General features: G+C 35.8%; 1 protein-coding gene across 1 annotated transcript in view; it reads right to left on the reverse strand.

Moving 5' to 3' along the window:
- The window catches only part of Gpc6 (glypican 6), an 859,561-nt gene that overhangs the window by 480,997 nt on the left and 361,527 nt on the right, over window positions 1-17,037 (reverse strand). Inside the window, exon 5 of the mRNA XM_090341778.1 lies at window positions 2,095-2,486. Within this exon, the coding sequence (XP_090197904.1) occupies window positions 2,095-2,486 (392 nt within the window). The remainder of the gene's footprint in view (window positions 1-2,094; window positions 2,487-17,037) is intronic.

The following is a 17,037-nucleotide window of genomic DNA, read 5'->3' on the forward strand; positions in this document are numbered from 1 at the left end:
CCAGTGAAGAGCAGCAGGTAGCCTTATCAGAAATCACCTGCCCAAACCCAGGAATCACCTGTAACTGTTGAATACCAGATCACTCAGACTGACCAAGGTAACAGGCATATAAAATGATAGATTTATAAGGCATATGACTCATAGATTATATCCAATTCCTAGAGGTGATGATTGGCAAATAAAAGGATCAGAAAAAAAAAGAATATACTGCTGTCAAGTACATCTTATATCATTTTTAGAAAAAAAAATACAGGTTATACTCAGCTTTGACCATGAAGAAAATCTTGTTGGAGTTTGGTAAACAAAGATCACAGAGTTGTCCAGTCTACAAAGACCAAGAGGAAGCCATCCTTGGGCAGCTGTTAATGCCATCTCCCAATACACAGGATAAATGGTCAACAACAGTTTCCCCTTATGGCATTCTAGACATTTGGATGAAAAATAGATATTCTTTTTCCCCATTGGAAGCTCCCAGTTGATGCTCTATGTGTATAAGTAGAAACAATAGCATATGATATTTTGTGCTTTTAATTCTTTCCTTCCTGCAATTTCTTACTTCATACTTCATACTTCTTCTGTAAGAGAAAAAGCTTCAGTCAGAAGCTTTGGTGGCTTTCAGTTTATTAAGTTATATGGATTGACTGCTACAACATATATCTGCTCAAGAAAATAGAGGACATATCTTTACTTTCTATACTTGTACGGATCATCCACAAGTTATATTTTCTGTTATTATTTCTCTGAGCCACTTTGTTGTTAATTCATTTTGAAAGACCTAGTTTCTTTGGTATGTAAAACAACTGAGACCCAATAAGGAAATTGTATTAAACATCACATTTTATGCTCTTATGTCAATACATTTCTTTCAAAAGGAATTTTAAAAAGCCTTTTGGAAATGCCCTTTCCATATGCTTAAATTTTTTAGGAATTGATTGTTTTAAAAAGGATTCCTATGAATTTTACAAATCATGCCATAAACAAACATTTAAAGGGGGTATGCACAATACAAAGTCTTCTTACCAGGATGCAAATAATGAGATCAAAGTTGAAAAAAAAGAAAGAAGAATTTTAGTAAGGTCATGCCAATAGCTATGAAAAACACTGCAGTTCTTTTGCACAACCAGGCAATAAAAATGCACTGTTTGGCAATAATCTTTGTGCAAATATGACCTTCTTTAGGTGACCTGATACCAGAATCCCCTCATGTATTTTTATCTTTTCCTTCTTATAGTAATTGTGTTTTAGTTTGTTTGTAGGTCTGACCTTATAAATGAGTAGGCCCTTTTCATAAGTGCAGTTAAATGTCAAGGAAGAACTTAAACAAAGGAGGAAACTCTCCACACTGGAAACATTCAATGTTTAATGACAGCAGTGAAGAATGAACCCTTGGATTAAAGGTTTAAAGACATCATCCTCAAGGAAAGACCCCAGAGTGAATTAATGACTTAGGTTTTTCATAAGTCCACCACAATATATGGTATGGAATTACAAATGTACTAGGGAACCCAAAAAATTACCTACCAGAATCTATACTCTGGATCCATCAGTCCTCTCTAATCTGGTTCTGTAAGTATCAGCAACAGGCTCTTCTCTCACAATTAAGAAACTTGGCCACTCTGACACAGGCGACCAAGAAGAAATACTAGTCTGTTTTCTTAAACAATCTATTTTTACTTGTAAGCCTTGTTGTTCAGAGGGATAAGTATCTATTATCCTTAAGGCTTTAATCAAACATTTCTAGAGATCATGGTTGCAAGGTAGATTTAATTCCTCATGAGAATTACCACCACCACCATCCCCCCCCCCCCCCCCCCCCCCCGCTGGATTGTTGATAACAAAAACAAACAAACACAACAAAACAACAGAGCTATATCCTGTTGTTATTTTCTTCTCTCCTGAAGAAAGTAAACAATAAAGGTAAAGAGTTGAGCTTGGACACTAGATTGGTAAGAAAGAATTCTGTACCTCCCCTCCTCATTTTGTTGTTGTTGTTGTTGTTGCTGATGGTTGTTTGTTTGCTTTTTGTTTGAGACATTTGATTAAATCTCAATGGAAGAGGAAGAGAGATTAGAAAGATGACACATGGTGAGTTACCTTGGAAACTCGGTTTGCCACTTCTCTTCCCACAGTCAGCCCCTGGACGAAGGTGCGAGCTGCAATGAAGGCACGGGTGACCTGGATCTTCAGTTTCCGGGGCACATCCCCAAAGGGCTTCAGCTGGTCAGTGTATTTGCTCACGCATTCCAAGTAATCCTCGTTGAAGTGATACTGAGGGTTAATCAGCTGGAACATCCGTTCCAGGAGTCGGGCCCAGAAGTCATTGAGCATCTCCTCCAAGTTCACGTTGCCCCCAGTGTAGTATCGCTTCAGCTCAGTGAAAAGGTCTTGGAACACTTCTGAGTTCTGCATGTACAACATTCCGTAAGTCCGGACAAACATGTCATTGAGGGATTTCTCTGCATTCTCCAGCAGCTCTCGGAAAAACTCTGGTGACAAGACAAGAAGGCAATTATAAATGAATAAAATCTTGAAAGCCCAGCGTTTTTTTTTTTTTTAATTGATCTTAAACAGCATCACTTTAAATGGGTGGTTTCATTAGATATGATACATTTATATATTTATATATAATGTGTATCACCTGGAATGATTAAGTTATTGGTGGACTGCTGAAAACATTTTAAATGACATTGGACCTGCATCTGTGGTCTACTATGTGATGAAGGAATCAGAAGAGCCCAGTGATTTCCTTTTGAAAGAGGATCCATTTAAATAATGAGTTTACCGCATACGTTTTTCTAAAATAGCTCAATTAATTTTTCATGTATTATTAAATTCAAGGAAGCCCTTTTGTTCAATATAAACTCAAAGTAGGAGGCAAACATAATGTGCAAAATGCCATCATTAACAAAGTAACAAATGCATCCTGATAAACACATTTACTCTAGATTATTTATAAATTTATTGTAAAATTCATAAAACCATTTTATTTGGAATAATCTAAATGGGATTCTCAAACAAATGTAATATTTTTGGACTCTTTCTAATTCCTATATATTGCAATTAACTGTGTAGTCTCATAATGCATCAAATTCACTTAATGCTAAAGTTATAACAAACTTAATTAAGTTGGCCATAATGAATCAGAAAGCCATGAAGTGTCTTGGATAATCATTATATATACACAATTATTTAACAGAACTTGAAGAAAACACTGGCAATTGTACTTCCTGCTTAAGATACTCTAAAGGAAAAAGTATAGACCAACAAAGGAACTCTTGTACCCAGAATACCACTTAGGCATCACTGTGGTCACAGATCAGAAAAAAAAAAAAGGCAAAAGTTAGAGCTACTGAATACTTCCAGCCTTATTGGTGTGCACGCCATGGTTTCAAAAGAGGCTCTTTATGGGTGTAGGGTACATATAACCCAGGAATGCACTGAACATTTCTCGTTGCACTGAGAGAACCTGTTAGAGCAAACCCAAGTTTTATACTCTTTGGAGAATATAAATTGGATAAGAAAAAGCTAAGAAAAGAGGATACTTCTGAGTCTATCAATCTAAGTTGCCAACAACAGAGTGATTCTGCCTCACCTCTTCAAAGCTCCTTGTTATTCCCTACAGCAATATCCTCCCTCTGAAATGCAGAGACAAATCAAGTCGTGGACACTTCAAGGACTCCAAGTAAAAACTTGATAACAAAGACTTCCTCCGGAGCACTGGGGTTCATACGGAAACCACGGAAGGAGGAAAATGATGAATTCCTCTAGTTGGGAATTCAAAGAAGCTAGTTGGTTTTTTTTCTCTGAAACTGGCCAAAGAAGCCTTTGATTTCTACACTTCCATTCCGAATAAGACAGTATTAAACCATTGCCTTGACAAGACAATAGAATTTCTACTAATGAGAGCTATTTTGTATTTGTTTTTAACTAAGAACAAAGCCTCTTAAATCTTGTAAAGGACTATCCACTAGTTTACCCTGAGACTGGGAAAGAATTCACTTATGTCTAAATGTGGAAATTCTGTTTGCTACAGAAGAAAAAAATGGTTTTAGAAATTATCTACGAGCCACGCCTGGTAAATCCTGTGTAGTCGATTTTCAATAATGAAATATTTCATAATTTTATTATTTCACAAATATAAAATTGAATTATAGCTTATAAAACCTCTTCAATTGACAGAGATGCAAGCGTTAACAACTCTGATTGTAAGTACATGCATCACACATATGCTGAACCTCACAAACATGTATAACAATCACATTCAGTGGACAATTCTAAAAATATATTTATAGAAATATTAAATACCTTGATTTGGCCATTATATAGTTTAAAATATCAGAGCCATCAAACTGTCAGAGAGTTCAACAAATATTTCTAAAATTAATATAGTAAAAAAACCAAACAACTAAACTAAAAATTCAGTGAGGAGAATCAGTGTTGAAATAAATAATTATATATGTTGTATATCAGTGCCATTTTTGATTATATGAATTCATGAACACTAGTATCTTAGAATTTCATATTGAATATCAGCAGCAAGGTATAAATACATCACAAATACATCACATTCATTGAAGCCAAGAATGAAGACAGCTGAGCCTTCTTGATCCCGAAATAGAGGAGAAGGTATAATAATTTTGAAAAAAGAGAGAAAAGAATGGAAAACTCTCTGAATTGAAAAACATTAATGCAGTGACATATAATGAGTAGAGTCTAATATGAGCTCTGGACAATCTATTAATTTATCTTTTTTTTTTTTTTTGCCAGTCCTGGGCTTAAGCTCAGGGGCTAAGCACTGTCCTTGGATTTTTCTCAAGGCTAGAGCTCTACTACTTGAGCCTCAGCACCACGTCTGGCTTTTTCTAAGTATGTGGTACCAAGGAATCAAACCTGGGTCTTCGTGCATGCTAAGCAAGCACTCTACCACTAGGCCAAACTCCCGGCCTAATTTATCTTCTTTTTCAAGTCAATGATTTTGTAGGACTCAGAAATGAAAGCACAATTTATTGAACACAGTACTATCTTCTGCAATAAATAGTAATCAATGTGTGGTCTAGGTTATCAAAGAAAGCTAAAAAGAAAGGCATGAGGGAGATCGAGAGAGAGGCAAATAGTGACAGGAAGAGATCCTAACTTTGCTAGTCTTTTTCTTCTTCCTTTCTTGCCTCCCTATTAATGAGAGGCAAAGAGAGACAGAGAGAATGAGATTCTTCAGGTCTTTATTGCTCTTCAAAGATATTACTGACATAAGCACCCTTTGAAGGTGAATGACTATAATCAGAATATGGATTAATTTCTTTGGCGGTACTAGGCTTTGAACTCAGGGCCTTGCATTGACCTTTGATGACTCAAACCCAGCAACTTTGGTTTGTTTCCCTATGCTTAAATTAGTCTTCATAGTTTAATAAAAACAAATGTAGACAAACATGGTCACATACTCTATATACATGTGCAAACTTGAATCAGGGAGTGAGATAGAGGGAGAATGATTGAAGTGGTGACACCGATCAAGATGTGCTGTACTCATAAATTGACAATGTACTGAAATCTCCTTGAACAACTCTTTAAAGAGAAGACAAATTAAGAAAATGAGGTAATCAGACTTTTAAGAAAAAGGCATAGCTTGAGAAAGATTCCTTTGGGTGAGTTTATTGGCTGAGTACAGTAGTACACATCCATGATCCTAGCACTGAGGCCAGTCTGAGATACACAGTAAGATACTGTCTCCATAAAACCATTCAAGAGAGATGAAGAGAAGAAGGGAGGGAGAGAGAGAGAGATTTCATTAGATTCCAAGCTTCAATTTTTGTCTCATATGTGTATCATTTCCAAGGTTTGCTATTAGCTTAACTGATCCTTGAAAGTCAAATTGTTCCTCATTCAAAATCATTACATTGCTTACAGACACCATAGTGAAAGTTAATATTTGATACTGAAGGATGCTAGCATATCAGGCAATTATGAAACATGCTATTTCCTTAGAGTACATGGGTCTTAGATTTTATAAAGATAGGCATCTAAACTATTGAGACAAAACAATTGTCCTCCCAAATTAAGTGTACTCATTCATGACTTCTACCTTGTGAAGGCTGGCTTTTGAACAAGGTAAGACTGAATGAAAATGATTTTGCACAAGATTAAACAAGAGACAGATTCACAGATTCAAAAGATAGTTATCAGATCCATGTTGCCAATGAAGTCTGATGACCAAACATATCAGAGAGAAGCAAATTCAAGAGCAATTTTAGAAAAAGCAACATCAATATAACCCTTCTTTTAATTAGAGAGGGAAAAGCTCATATGGAAGAAAAGCTTTGGCCAACAAAATTCATCTGTGAGAACAATCTGGCTGGAATGAAATCCTTTTTAGTTTTTCTTCCTCAATTGCAAAGTATGAATCAAAGGTAGATAAATGTTCAGAGCTCAGTCATGCTTCCTAGGTGTAATAAATAAATAAATAAATAACTTTTCTCACCAGCCTTAGCCTCTGGGAGGATTTTATTCAAAGAAAGAGGAGATCTGGCAGCAAACATCTGTTTGCTTCAGGGCAGACTGCCTCCAGTGGGAGAACAATCTTGTAGATATAAACCACCACTGTTCCACAAGGAAAAGAAGAAGAAGAAAGACTGAAAATTCTGCTTATTGTTTAGCAAGTCCTCTTAAGGGACAAAAATGAACTCCTAGGAGCCAAGAGCTGCCCTGAGGATAGCCAAGGAAAGCATCAAGACAAGCAACCAAATGAAAAAGATTAAAATAAAAGGTAGCACTTAGGACTGAAAGAAGCAAAGAGAAAAGAAAAGCCAGGCTAGAGGCTCCCTCTGAACTGCAGACTTTCTGAAACAGCAGAAGCTTCTCCTATTGAAGCCAGCAATGTCTACTTTAACACTTGAGAATGGATTGGGCATGGATCAGATATTGGATGATCTTGTTTTGCGATTCTATTCTCATGTTTTCTACAACATTTACTTGCAGAATAAGACACAACTGGTATTTACTTATTTATCATGGCTGGAGGTTGAAAGTAAATAAATAAAACTACGCTTGTATATGGAAAGTATCACTAAAGAACTGAGAACGTGCCTCATCTCAAACTATGCTATAGGCCTTTCACCTACAAGATCATCTGTTGTGTAGATGACAATATCTAGGCCTCAAATGTTACAACAGTTGCCCTAGATCATAGAACCAACAGGCAATCCACAGCACCAAAGCTATGACACACAAAGACTATCTCTAAGAAAGGACAAAACAGCACAGTGGCTTTGTAGTTTACCCCAGGCCAAATTTTCATACTGTGCTATGAATAAATAATGGGAAGTATTCTAAAGTCCCAAGAGACAGTGGATACTATCATATTTAAATATAAATTCAAAATGATTTCAAAGTCATATATCAATTATTTGTATACATTATTTTCATGTGTGATTCTCTTTTCGCACTAATTAGTTGACTGGATAATTGAGTGGACTGCATACTTAAATCACTGGGCTTGCTGTGCTCTCTTCAGAAGGGCTGCTATCTAGTAGAAGAAAAGGAACCAAAGAAGGTTGACTCTTAGGTGGTGCATAAAAGAATGACAAACACATAAAAGAATGCTAAAAATATCTGGAAAATGATGTTCCCCGTTTTACCGTGATTGATGTACACCTGTATCACATATCATGCATATACCCCAGGTACACTTCATATTTTCAAGCTGAAATATCCCCATGCTTAATTAAAAACTATGTATGTTACTATAACAACTCTATACTAAATATATTTTAAAGAAATATGAATATCCTGATAGCAGCGGACACCTAATATTTGGAGACTAGTATCTAGTACTTGTTAGGAACAGGGCTCAGATTCTGTTCAGAAATCTCCATGCCAAGAAAGATAAAAAGCATGGCATATGGTAGTGCAATGCAAAAAGCATATGTGGTCCTGTTTCCAAAGTGAGATTCTAACAGAGAATATTCTTTACAGTTCACTATGCTGAACTATACAGTTACAGTAATCACAAGAGAGTACAATACACAAAAAAATCCAATGCCATAGGTGAGGTGTTTTGGACCTATGACATCAGTATTCCAAAGTTGTTCTAACCTGGACATACACTAGATCTCTTCGGGAGGGCTGTGAGTGCCTGAACTTAGACATCAGAGACTTCTCAGAAGCTAGAGAAGAATCTAGCCCTGCAGCTAGAGAAGAATTTGCTAGCCCTGCAGCTAGAGAAAAATCTGCTAGCCTTTCCCTCTCCAGAATTCTCCCACAGAGCCCTCCTCCCTGAACTACTGACTGATGGTGAAAACGACTCAAAAAGAAGTGATCCAGAAAACACTATGTTAGTTAAAAGTGGAGGGTGCACAATAAAGAATTGCAATCTATTTCAATGTTTGAACAGAAAAAAAATACATGCAGTAGGAAAGAATAGTCAATAGAGAACTTATGTGGTACATAATATCATAAAATATTTACTATCTTTACAGAAAAACTTTGCTGCTCTCTAGCATAAAGCTTCATAATCCTTAGTGAGATGCTTGAAGATAAGTAAACTCAACAAAACATCTAATGCCATTAATTTCCTAGAGTCAGGAAGACAGTTTTAATTAGTAGTCTGGAACTTTCACAGAAGTAGTAGAATAAAAGTTGCTTTTAATCGTAGATGTTGTAACCTAGCCTGGCAGGCCATTATCTCTACATTTTCCTCTGAAAGTAACAGAAACCCAGAAGTAAATTCTTAAACCATTTAATGACTTAAAGCATTTAGGTGATTTTAGTGATTTTTAAAGTAAGAATCCCTACAGATTTCTCTAGTTGCCTAATGAATCTCTGAAGAATTTCATAAGGAGAAAGGATGATACTAACTGAGGCATAAAATACTACATAAATGAAAAAGAAAAAAATACCCCAATGCTTCCTTTTATTTTCTTTCTTTTTTGCTAGTTCTGGGGCTTGAACTCAGGGCCTGGGCATTGTCTTTGAGCTTATGTTTTCTTCATAATGACCAATGAAAATAGATTTTAGTATTCTATTTTATGCTAGTATAAGGGCTTGACCTCATAGCCAGGGAGCTATACCTTAGGTTCTTTTTTTATTCAAGCACAGGACTCTACCACTTGAGTCACAGCTCCATATTTGGCTTTTTGGTAGTTAATTGGAAATAAGAGAATCATAGACTTTTCGCCCCAAGCTGGCTTCAAATTGGATTTCAGTTATGCGTCACTAGAACCTGGCAAAAATAGAAAATCTAATTTTCCTCTAATTTACATCTCACAAAACCTACCAAACTCTCTATAAGGCTATACAATGTGCTCTACAAATCAAGGGTTAACTTCAAAACTTTGTTCAAATAAAGCTGTTTAAATAGTATTTCACATAATTCCAAAAGTGCTCATTATTTTATTCCAAACATTGTTTGCATTAGTATTGTCTTAATTGCTATGTGTGTAGGGATCTCCCATAAATGAGATGTAAATAGGTGGAATTCTAATAGTTGTGAAGGAATGAAATCATTCACTAAATAAGAAAGTCAAGGGCATGATAATGATAATGCATTTTACTAATGATAAAATAATATATTTGATTCATCAAGTGAAGTAATTAATGTATTAAGAATTATTGACTAATGCATGTATAATGCATTACTCTGGTCAATGGGACATCACTACTCTTTTTCCCCACAATTTATCAAATCTAATCAACTCGATTTTCCATGAGGAAAAATTTTAATGATAAGTCATCAGTTTACCTACACAAATGTTCATTAAAAATAATCAATACCTTTCTAAGAGATTAACTGGAAGGAGGTTTTATTGTTCTTGCTGTTGTTTGTTTGTTCCAGAATCTGGTGTGGAATTCCTGCAATTACTTGGCATAGGAAGACTGGTAGCAATTGCATGGAAATTGTCAACTTGAATTCTGATATCGCATGGTGAAACTATTATTTTTTGAATACTTAGTGAATCTTTCAGAGTATATCAGATTAGTAAATTCTTTATTTCTAAGTTATTTCACCCCCAAATCACTTTTAAAGTATGAAAAACAATTATGGCTTTTATGGTGGAATAGATACACTACTAATTTCCACATTCATGAATTAAGTTTGACTTTTTCTGATGGTTTCTGAAAGAAGCAAATAACTGTTCTCAGCTTGCTGACTTACTTTGGATCTTATTCTAAGCAGTGCATGGGAAATGAAGAGCTGACATATATTTGCAAACCAGTTGACCTCTGAGTCAGACTTTAAGATCCCTGACAATGTCTTTAGACTTTCCCCGCAGCCTGCTTCCACTTTCCACTCCGAAATGACTTTAACCACACCTCTGAGCTCCTGCTTAGCCCGTATGTACCTAAAGTATAGAACTAAATTGAAGACAACTTAAATCATTTTTCTCAACTGATAGAAGCAAGTTTCCCAGTTAGTAGTAATAAGAGTAATAATATTAAATAAATAAAAGAACACTAAAAATAAAATAATTATATATATATATATAATGATGTTTACATACCCCATTCTGTGCCTGACAATCATCTCTTATCTATGCCATCACTTTCTAAGAGATAAGTACCACCACCACCAAACCACCACCACCCATGGCATGACCTGAGGGTCTAAGGCTAGTTTATAGGTCTAGGGTCATAAACTAGTGAAATGAGTGTGTGTAGGTGCCAAGATAAGTGAAGAGGACCAGACAAATGGGTTTGTCTCTTCTTCCTTCTTCATCTGACTTTTAAAGTAGGCTTTACCATTAAATCACTTTTTAAAGTTTTTACCTACACCAGGGGTAGTGGTATATACATGCAATCCTAGCACTTGGAAGCCTCAGGTTAGAGGATTGTGAGCTTGATGTACCAGCAGGGGTTAGATGAATCAGAGACTCTCTCTCTCTCTCTCTCTTTCTCTCTCTCTCTCTCTCTTCCCTCCCTCCCTCCAAAAAACAAAAACAAAAGCCCTTGTGATCAATGCCTGCATTGCCTTTCAGTATGCAATATGAATAGAACAAGCGCCTTAGATGATCAGATATATAGCTATGATTTAGATAATCAAGTATGAGTCTAGCAAACTCCCTAGATGATAAAATATATAGCTATGATTTAGAATTGTGGCAACTCTACTTTGTTCTCCAGCACTTTCATTTTTGTCCATGTCTGATGCTGGTTATTGGGAGAGGAAAAAGGAAAGATGAAGAGAAGGGATGCACTATAAACACATTATGGTAGCCATAATTGTGCTTTTTGGCTTTTCCTGCCTCCCTTCTTTCCATTCTTCCTTCCTTCCTCTTCATCTTCTATCTGTTCCTACTATGCCTCCCTCCCCCTACATTTCTTTCTAGTATACTGCCACTTTTCCACACTGACACAGTGTCTCCTTTCTCTTTGACAACTCCCAACACTGTGTCCCAAGTAACTCTTTGTCCTCATTGATTAAAAGACAACATATGTGTCCCAGGCCCCAGCTAACTAATGGCCAAGTGTAAAGAAATGTCTGCCAGGGCCTACCCAGACAGCCAGGTAGCATATAGATAATGGAGGTAAAGATACAGGGATATTCTGAGTTGTCAAAATGTAGTTCTATGTGAAAACTTTCATCTAAATATTATGCCTTCATTTAAGCTAAAATTCTAAGCTGTATCCCGTCTGTTCTATCAAACACTGGCACTGCTGAAAACATGTGACAACTTTATTTTGCTCAACAGATGTCTAAATGAAAGTAATCCTAAACAGAAAGCTGTAAGAGTTTTCAAAGAAGAAATTTAACAGAATGTCTTCATATCTTCTATTTTGCTCCTTCAGTTTTACGTTGGTTCAACTACCTATGGCTTTTGTTATAAATTAACTTTCATACCAATGGCTAAAGTCTATTTATTAGAAAATAATACTGCTAGGCACTTATGCCCCATGTCTATAATCCTAGCTACTCAGGAGACTGTGATCTGAGAATCAGAACAAATCCCAGATACTCTTAACTCCAATTAACCAGCAAAAAGCAGGAGGTGTATTTCAAGTAATAGAGTATCATCAGACTTCAGTAGAAAAAGCGAAGGGAGAATACCAGCACCAAGGGGGGAGAAAAGGAAGGAAGGAAGACAATAGCTATTGACATGCAGACATGCAAGATGCTTTAGCAGAATGGAACACAGCACGAAGAGTTCAGTTGCAAACACAAGGTCAAAATGGCCCTCATCTTACGATTATTTCTACAAGCTAAAAACTGTAAAAGCAATTTTACAACCCCTGTAGAAGTGTATACTCACATTGTAGAACGTGATATTCATGATTTAAAAAAAAAATAATCTTTTACCTGCTAATAGCAATTAATCAGTCTATGAGTAGTCAGCTACAGCCTTAAGGACCTTTCTTAAATGATCTAATGTAATCTTGTTAAGAATCCTCAGTGGTAGTTGCTATTATCATTCACCCTTTGCATCTGGGGAACAGGCTTAAGTTAACTCTCAAGGACATGGTCCAGCTACAGTTGCACTCCAAGCAGCATGCCTTTGGGCTTAATTCCTATAGCTCCAGATTTTGTGAGAATTGAATCTGATGTATTTTACAGGCCCCTCTTTAATAAATAAACACAAACGAAAATTACAAGGCCTATAAAGTGAAGGACTCTGAAACATATGCATTAACAGTTTGCAGAAAAAATTAAGAAAAGGTTCAGGCACTGGTGGCTCACACTTAATCAGAAGGCTGAGACTGAGGTTCAAAGCTAGCCAGGCAGGAAAGTTCATGATACTCTTATCTCCAATTAACCACCAGAAAACAGGAAGTGGCACTCGGGCTTAAAGTGGTAGAGCACTAGCTTTGAGCAGAAGAGCTCAGGGACAGCACCCAGGCTCCAAGTTCAAGCCCCACCACTGGCATGATGTCTCATATCTATAATTGCAGCTGAGATGAAGATCATGATTAGAGGCCTGCTTAGGCAAAAGGGTCACGATAAGTCGTGTTATCGAACACTTGGGTGTGATGGTATGCATGTATCATCCCAGCCTTATACAGAACATTAATAGGTTGTAGTCAAGGCTGGCCATGAGGAAAAAGAAAACATTAAAGCAAGCGCTATCTAAACAAAATAACAAAAAGCCAAAGGCATAAGCATGTGACTCAAGTCATACACTGCTCGTCTAGCAAGCACAAAGCCCTACATTCAAAACTCCAGTATTGTTTTTATAAATGCTATGACAGAAATAATATACGTTAAAGCTTATCCAGTATAATTCTAATTTTGTACAGAATTTGCAAATGCACATGTCAAGAAATGAAAAGGAAATATACACTATCAGTTCACAAGTTCACAAGATGTTGAAGGTGATAATTTTTTTATATTTCCTCTTCTGTATACTGTTTAGCTTTTCAAATTGTTTACAATGACCATAATATTCTTAGAAAAATAGCTGTGCTGCTAGGCATGGCGGCTCACGCCTATAATCCTAGCTACTCAGGAGACTGAGATCTGAGGACCAAGGTTCAAAGCCAGCCTGGGCAAAAAAGGACCTGAGACTCTTATCTCCACTTAACCTCTAGAAAACGAGAAGTGGGGCTTGGCTCAAGGATAGGGTGGTAGCCTTGAGCTGAAGAGCTCAGGGACAGCGCCCATGCTGAGTTCAAGCCCCATGACTCACAAAAAGAATAAATAAATAAAAAAAAGAAAGAAAAATAGCTGTGCCATTATAACTTAGAAACTTAAAATATTCTATGAAAGCATTTTGTATAATAAGTCTACAATGTGAAGATCAAGATTTAAGACCTTTGCTCCCGTGACTCCCAATATAAAAGGCATGAAAAATACAGCAAATAAAGAGAAAGCAATATTTAAAATCATGGAATATATTAACAAATTAGTAAAGAACAGAAAGAAGTCTTTCTAAATCTAGAGGATTCAAGTAGATTAGTAAAAGGGACAACCCAAATAAATAAAAGTAGCATTTTCTAAATCATAGCACATGGTCAAAATAGTCTCAGTGAGACTAGATAATTATTCATGAATAAAAATAATATTTACACTTTCATTGTTTGAATGTTTTAAAATGTATTAATGGATAATTTCTACTTCGTTCTACACAGGAAGAGATTTCTTATATTTGAAATTCTACAGGGTGGAAGATAAGCATTCTACTTTTCATTTTGTTAAAATCAAATTAAATCCTAGATAAGTAATATGTTTATTTAGATGCAATGACACATTTTTAGTTGGCAAAGAGCTTCCAAATTATTAATACTTGGATTTCTGAATTATGTTAATTGTATCTAACACTTGCCAGAGCAAAAGACACAAAAGCAGTCTTTGTTTTTCCTTTGGTTTGGTTTTAAATATCCTGACCTGAGTAAGGTAGCTTGCCTGTATTGTATATGTGACTCCCTCCCTATCTCTTTCTCTCCTCTACTTTTGAACTGCTGATGGTAATCAATCTTTCTTCCAGCTCAGACTGCTGCACCCAGTTATCATCAAGAACAGACATCAACTGGGTCTCCAATCTTGCTCTGATGGATAGAATACTAACCTTTCACAAGATTAGAGACACAAGGTGTGCTGGAGATAATAAAATTCAAATAGGTTTATTTCAAAGGGCAACCCAATCTCGCTTTTGTTCATGGGTCACTTGACAGATCATTTGCCAAAGCAGTTTTTGTGTCTCTCCAAGCAACACTTTCTGGTTCCATGTGCCAAAGATGTCAAATTAAATGGTTCCCCACACCCTTCAAGACTGCAGTTCCAAAGTTGAAACAGGGAAAGTTAGGAATAACAATGTTTCAGTACATGTAACAAAAACTCTACTGGATAATGGTTCTAATTATGTTTAACTCAGAATATAATCAAGAGAAAATTTAAGGTTGGCTAGGTAGAAAATACCTGCAAATTTCATATAACAACGGGCATTATGATCCTTAAGTATATGCTTCATGAGTATTAAGAACATTTCCATTCAAATATGCTTCTTGGAAATAAAATGGAAAAGTTTAAGTAAATGCTTTAAAAATGTCAGATGTATATCTCTGTAACTTTTTTCTAGAAATATGTCTGATATTAATGACATAAATCAAGAATAACTACTAAAGTAAAATATAAGGTTGAAAAGTTGTTTCTAAAAGAATACTGAGAAGTCTTCAACAAAAGATGTCTGTGTGTTTGTTATTTAAAAATTGTCTTCTGTACCACAGCATCCTAGGATGCAGTCACAGCACTGATATCCCAAGGACTCAGGATGTGGAGGCAGAAGGATCTTGAGTTTGAGATTAGATGAGACACAATGAGTATGAAGTTTAGTCACAAGCAAAGTTACAATGAAATGGTACCTTAAGTTGAAGAGTTTTTTGTTTTGTTTTGTTCTGGTTTTGTTTGTTTTTTTTTGTCATGGGAGCATGAGATCCTGGGTTCAGTCCTCAGTACACTATTTCATTAAGTAATTAATTTATCCTCCACAATATACAAGCTTGTATATTTGCTTAACACAGAAATAGTTAATGAAAGACTAAGGATAGTGCTCAGGCCCTGAGTTAAAGTCAGGACTGGCAAAAAAAATACCAGTAAAATGTTTGCTGCAACGCAGTATATCATTCAAGAAAATAACATTGCAGGGAAATTAAAATAATACTAATGTGTATAGACTCCTGGGTATGATATTAATCATATGTATGCTTACTGTCACCTGTGAACTTATTTTTAATTTTTATGTGTTGCATTCTTGCGATGTTATATTCTGCCTTAAAGCAGCTTTCACACTTAGTAAATTTTAATTTATTCTTCATGAAGTGGATTTTATATAATATATATGTATATACATTTGAAAAACTTCACTAGAAAGAAAACTGTGGTTAATATTTATTGCTTTTAAATATCATAACAACAGTTCCTTTTCTAGAAAATCAAAATGATAGTGTCTTCTATAAATGAGAAGCCATATAATGGATGATTGTTGTTCTTAAGGTACTGTGTTATCTCTCATCTCTTTTGCTGTCCCTTGGTTATCTCATATTGTTACACTATCTCACTTTGTTACCTGATATATCGGCTATATTTGTATTTGGTTATTTGAAATTGGATAGGGAAGGGGGGAAAACAAGATGAGGGGTGGGGGTGGGGGGGAGGGAAATGGGGACCAAGATATGTGAAAGGGTATCAATGTATGGGAATTAATGCACCATCTATCTGGCAAATATCATGTAACCCTTCTATTAATTACAATAAAAAATATATGAAAAAAATAAATGAGTATTATAAAACCAGTATGCTACCCATAAGGCAGTACAGAGTTTTCATATATAGGAAGTAGTATATAATTATCAGTTATTGTTAGTTTCTCCAAAGTGAAAATGATTGGTAACAACAAACAAACCATACTTTTTGTTATTTAAAATGTGGTTTGGGGTACTAAAGATGAACCATGCTTTTTCATCACCTCAGTAAACTGAAGATTTGTGACACTGTTTTTGGTGAGAATGGCCCAGAAATCTAATAGGTAACAAGACCAAAGTATGTTAGTTATCCCTGTCTATAATGATATTTTAAGGGAAATCCTAGTGGCATATCTCCAATGACGCACCAAAACACCAGAAATGGATCTTTGCCTCAAGTGGTAGATTGTTAACCTTGAGCAGATAAAGCTAAGGGACAGCACCATGTTAACATAGAATGTTAACATAGCTTAACTTTGTTTTTCTTTTTGTTTTTGTTTTGGTGGGACTTGCTGGGTGGCAGTATGGTTAATCTAAGTTTCCTTTGACATTTTGGTTTGTAGGCTAGAAGGAAGGCTTGTCTCAGGACCTTATACTTTTTCACTTTTAGCTTTTTGTTGCTTAATTGTGAATAAGAGTTTTTAGAGTTTGTCTTCCCAGGCTGGCATGACTTGTAGTCTTCACATTTCAGTCTCCTGGTTAATAGCCAGAGAGTATGGCTTTCTTTGACATTTGAAAGCATCAGTTACTCAGCAGTCCATATCCAGTTATTTGACATCACCTTTCTATCTTGTTACTTTGTGTTTCAATCATCTTTTTTGAATTCTGTCCAAGATGCTCTAAGAACATTGACTTTGCTTCCAGTGCATATGAACA

This window comes from Megascapheus bottae, chromosome 11 (genome assembly GCF_031878675.1).
Source record: "Megascapheus bottae isolate mThoBot1 chromosome 11, mThoBot2.hap1, whole genome shotgun sequence".
Classification (NCBI taxonomy): Eukaryota; Metazoa; Chordata; class Mammalia; order Rodentia; family Geomyidae; genus Megascapheus; species Megascapheus bottae.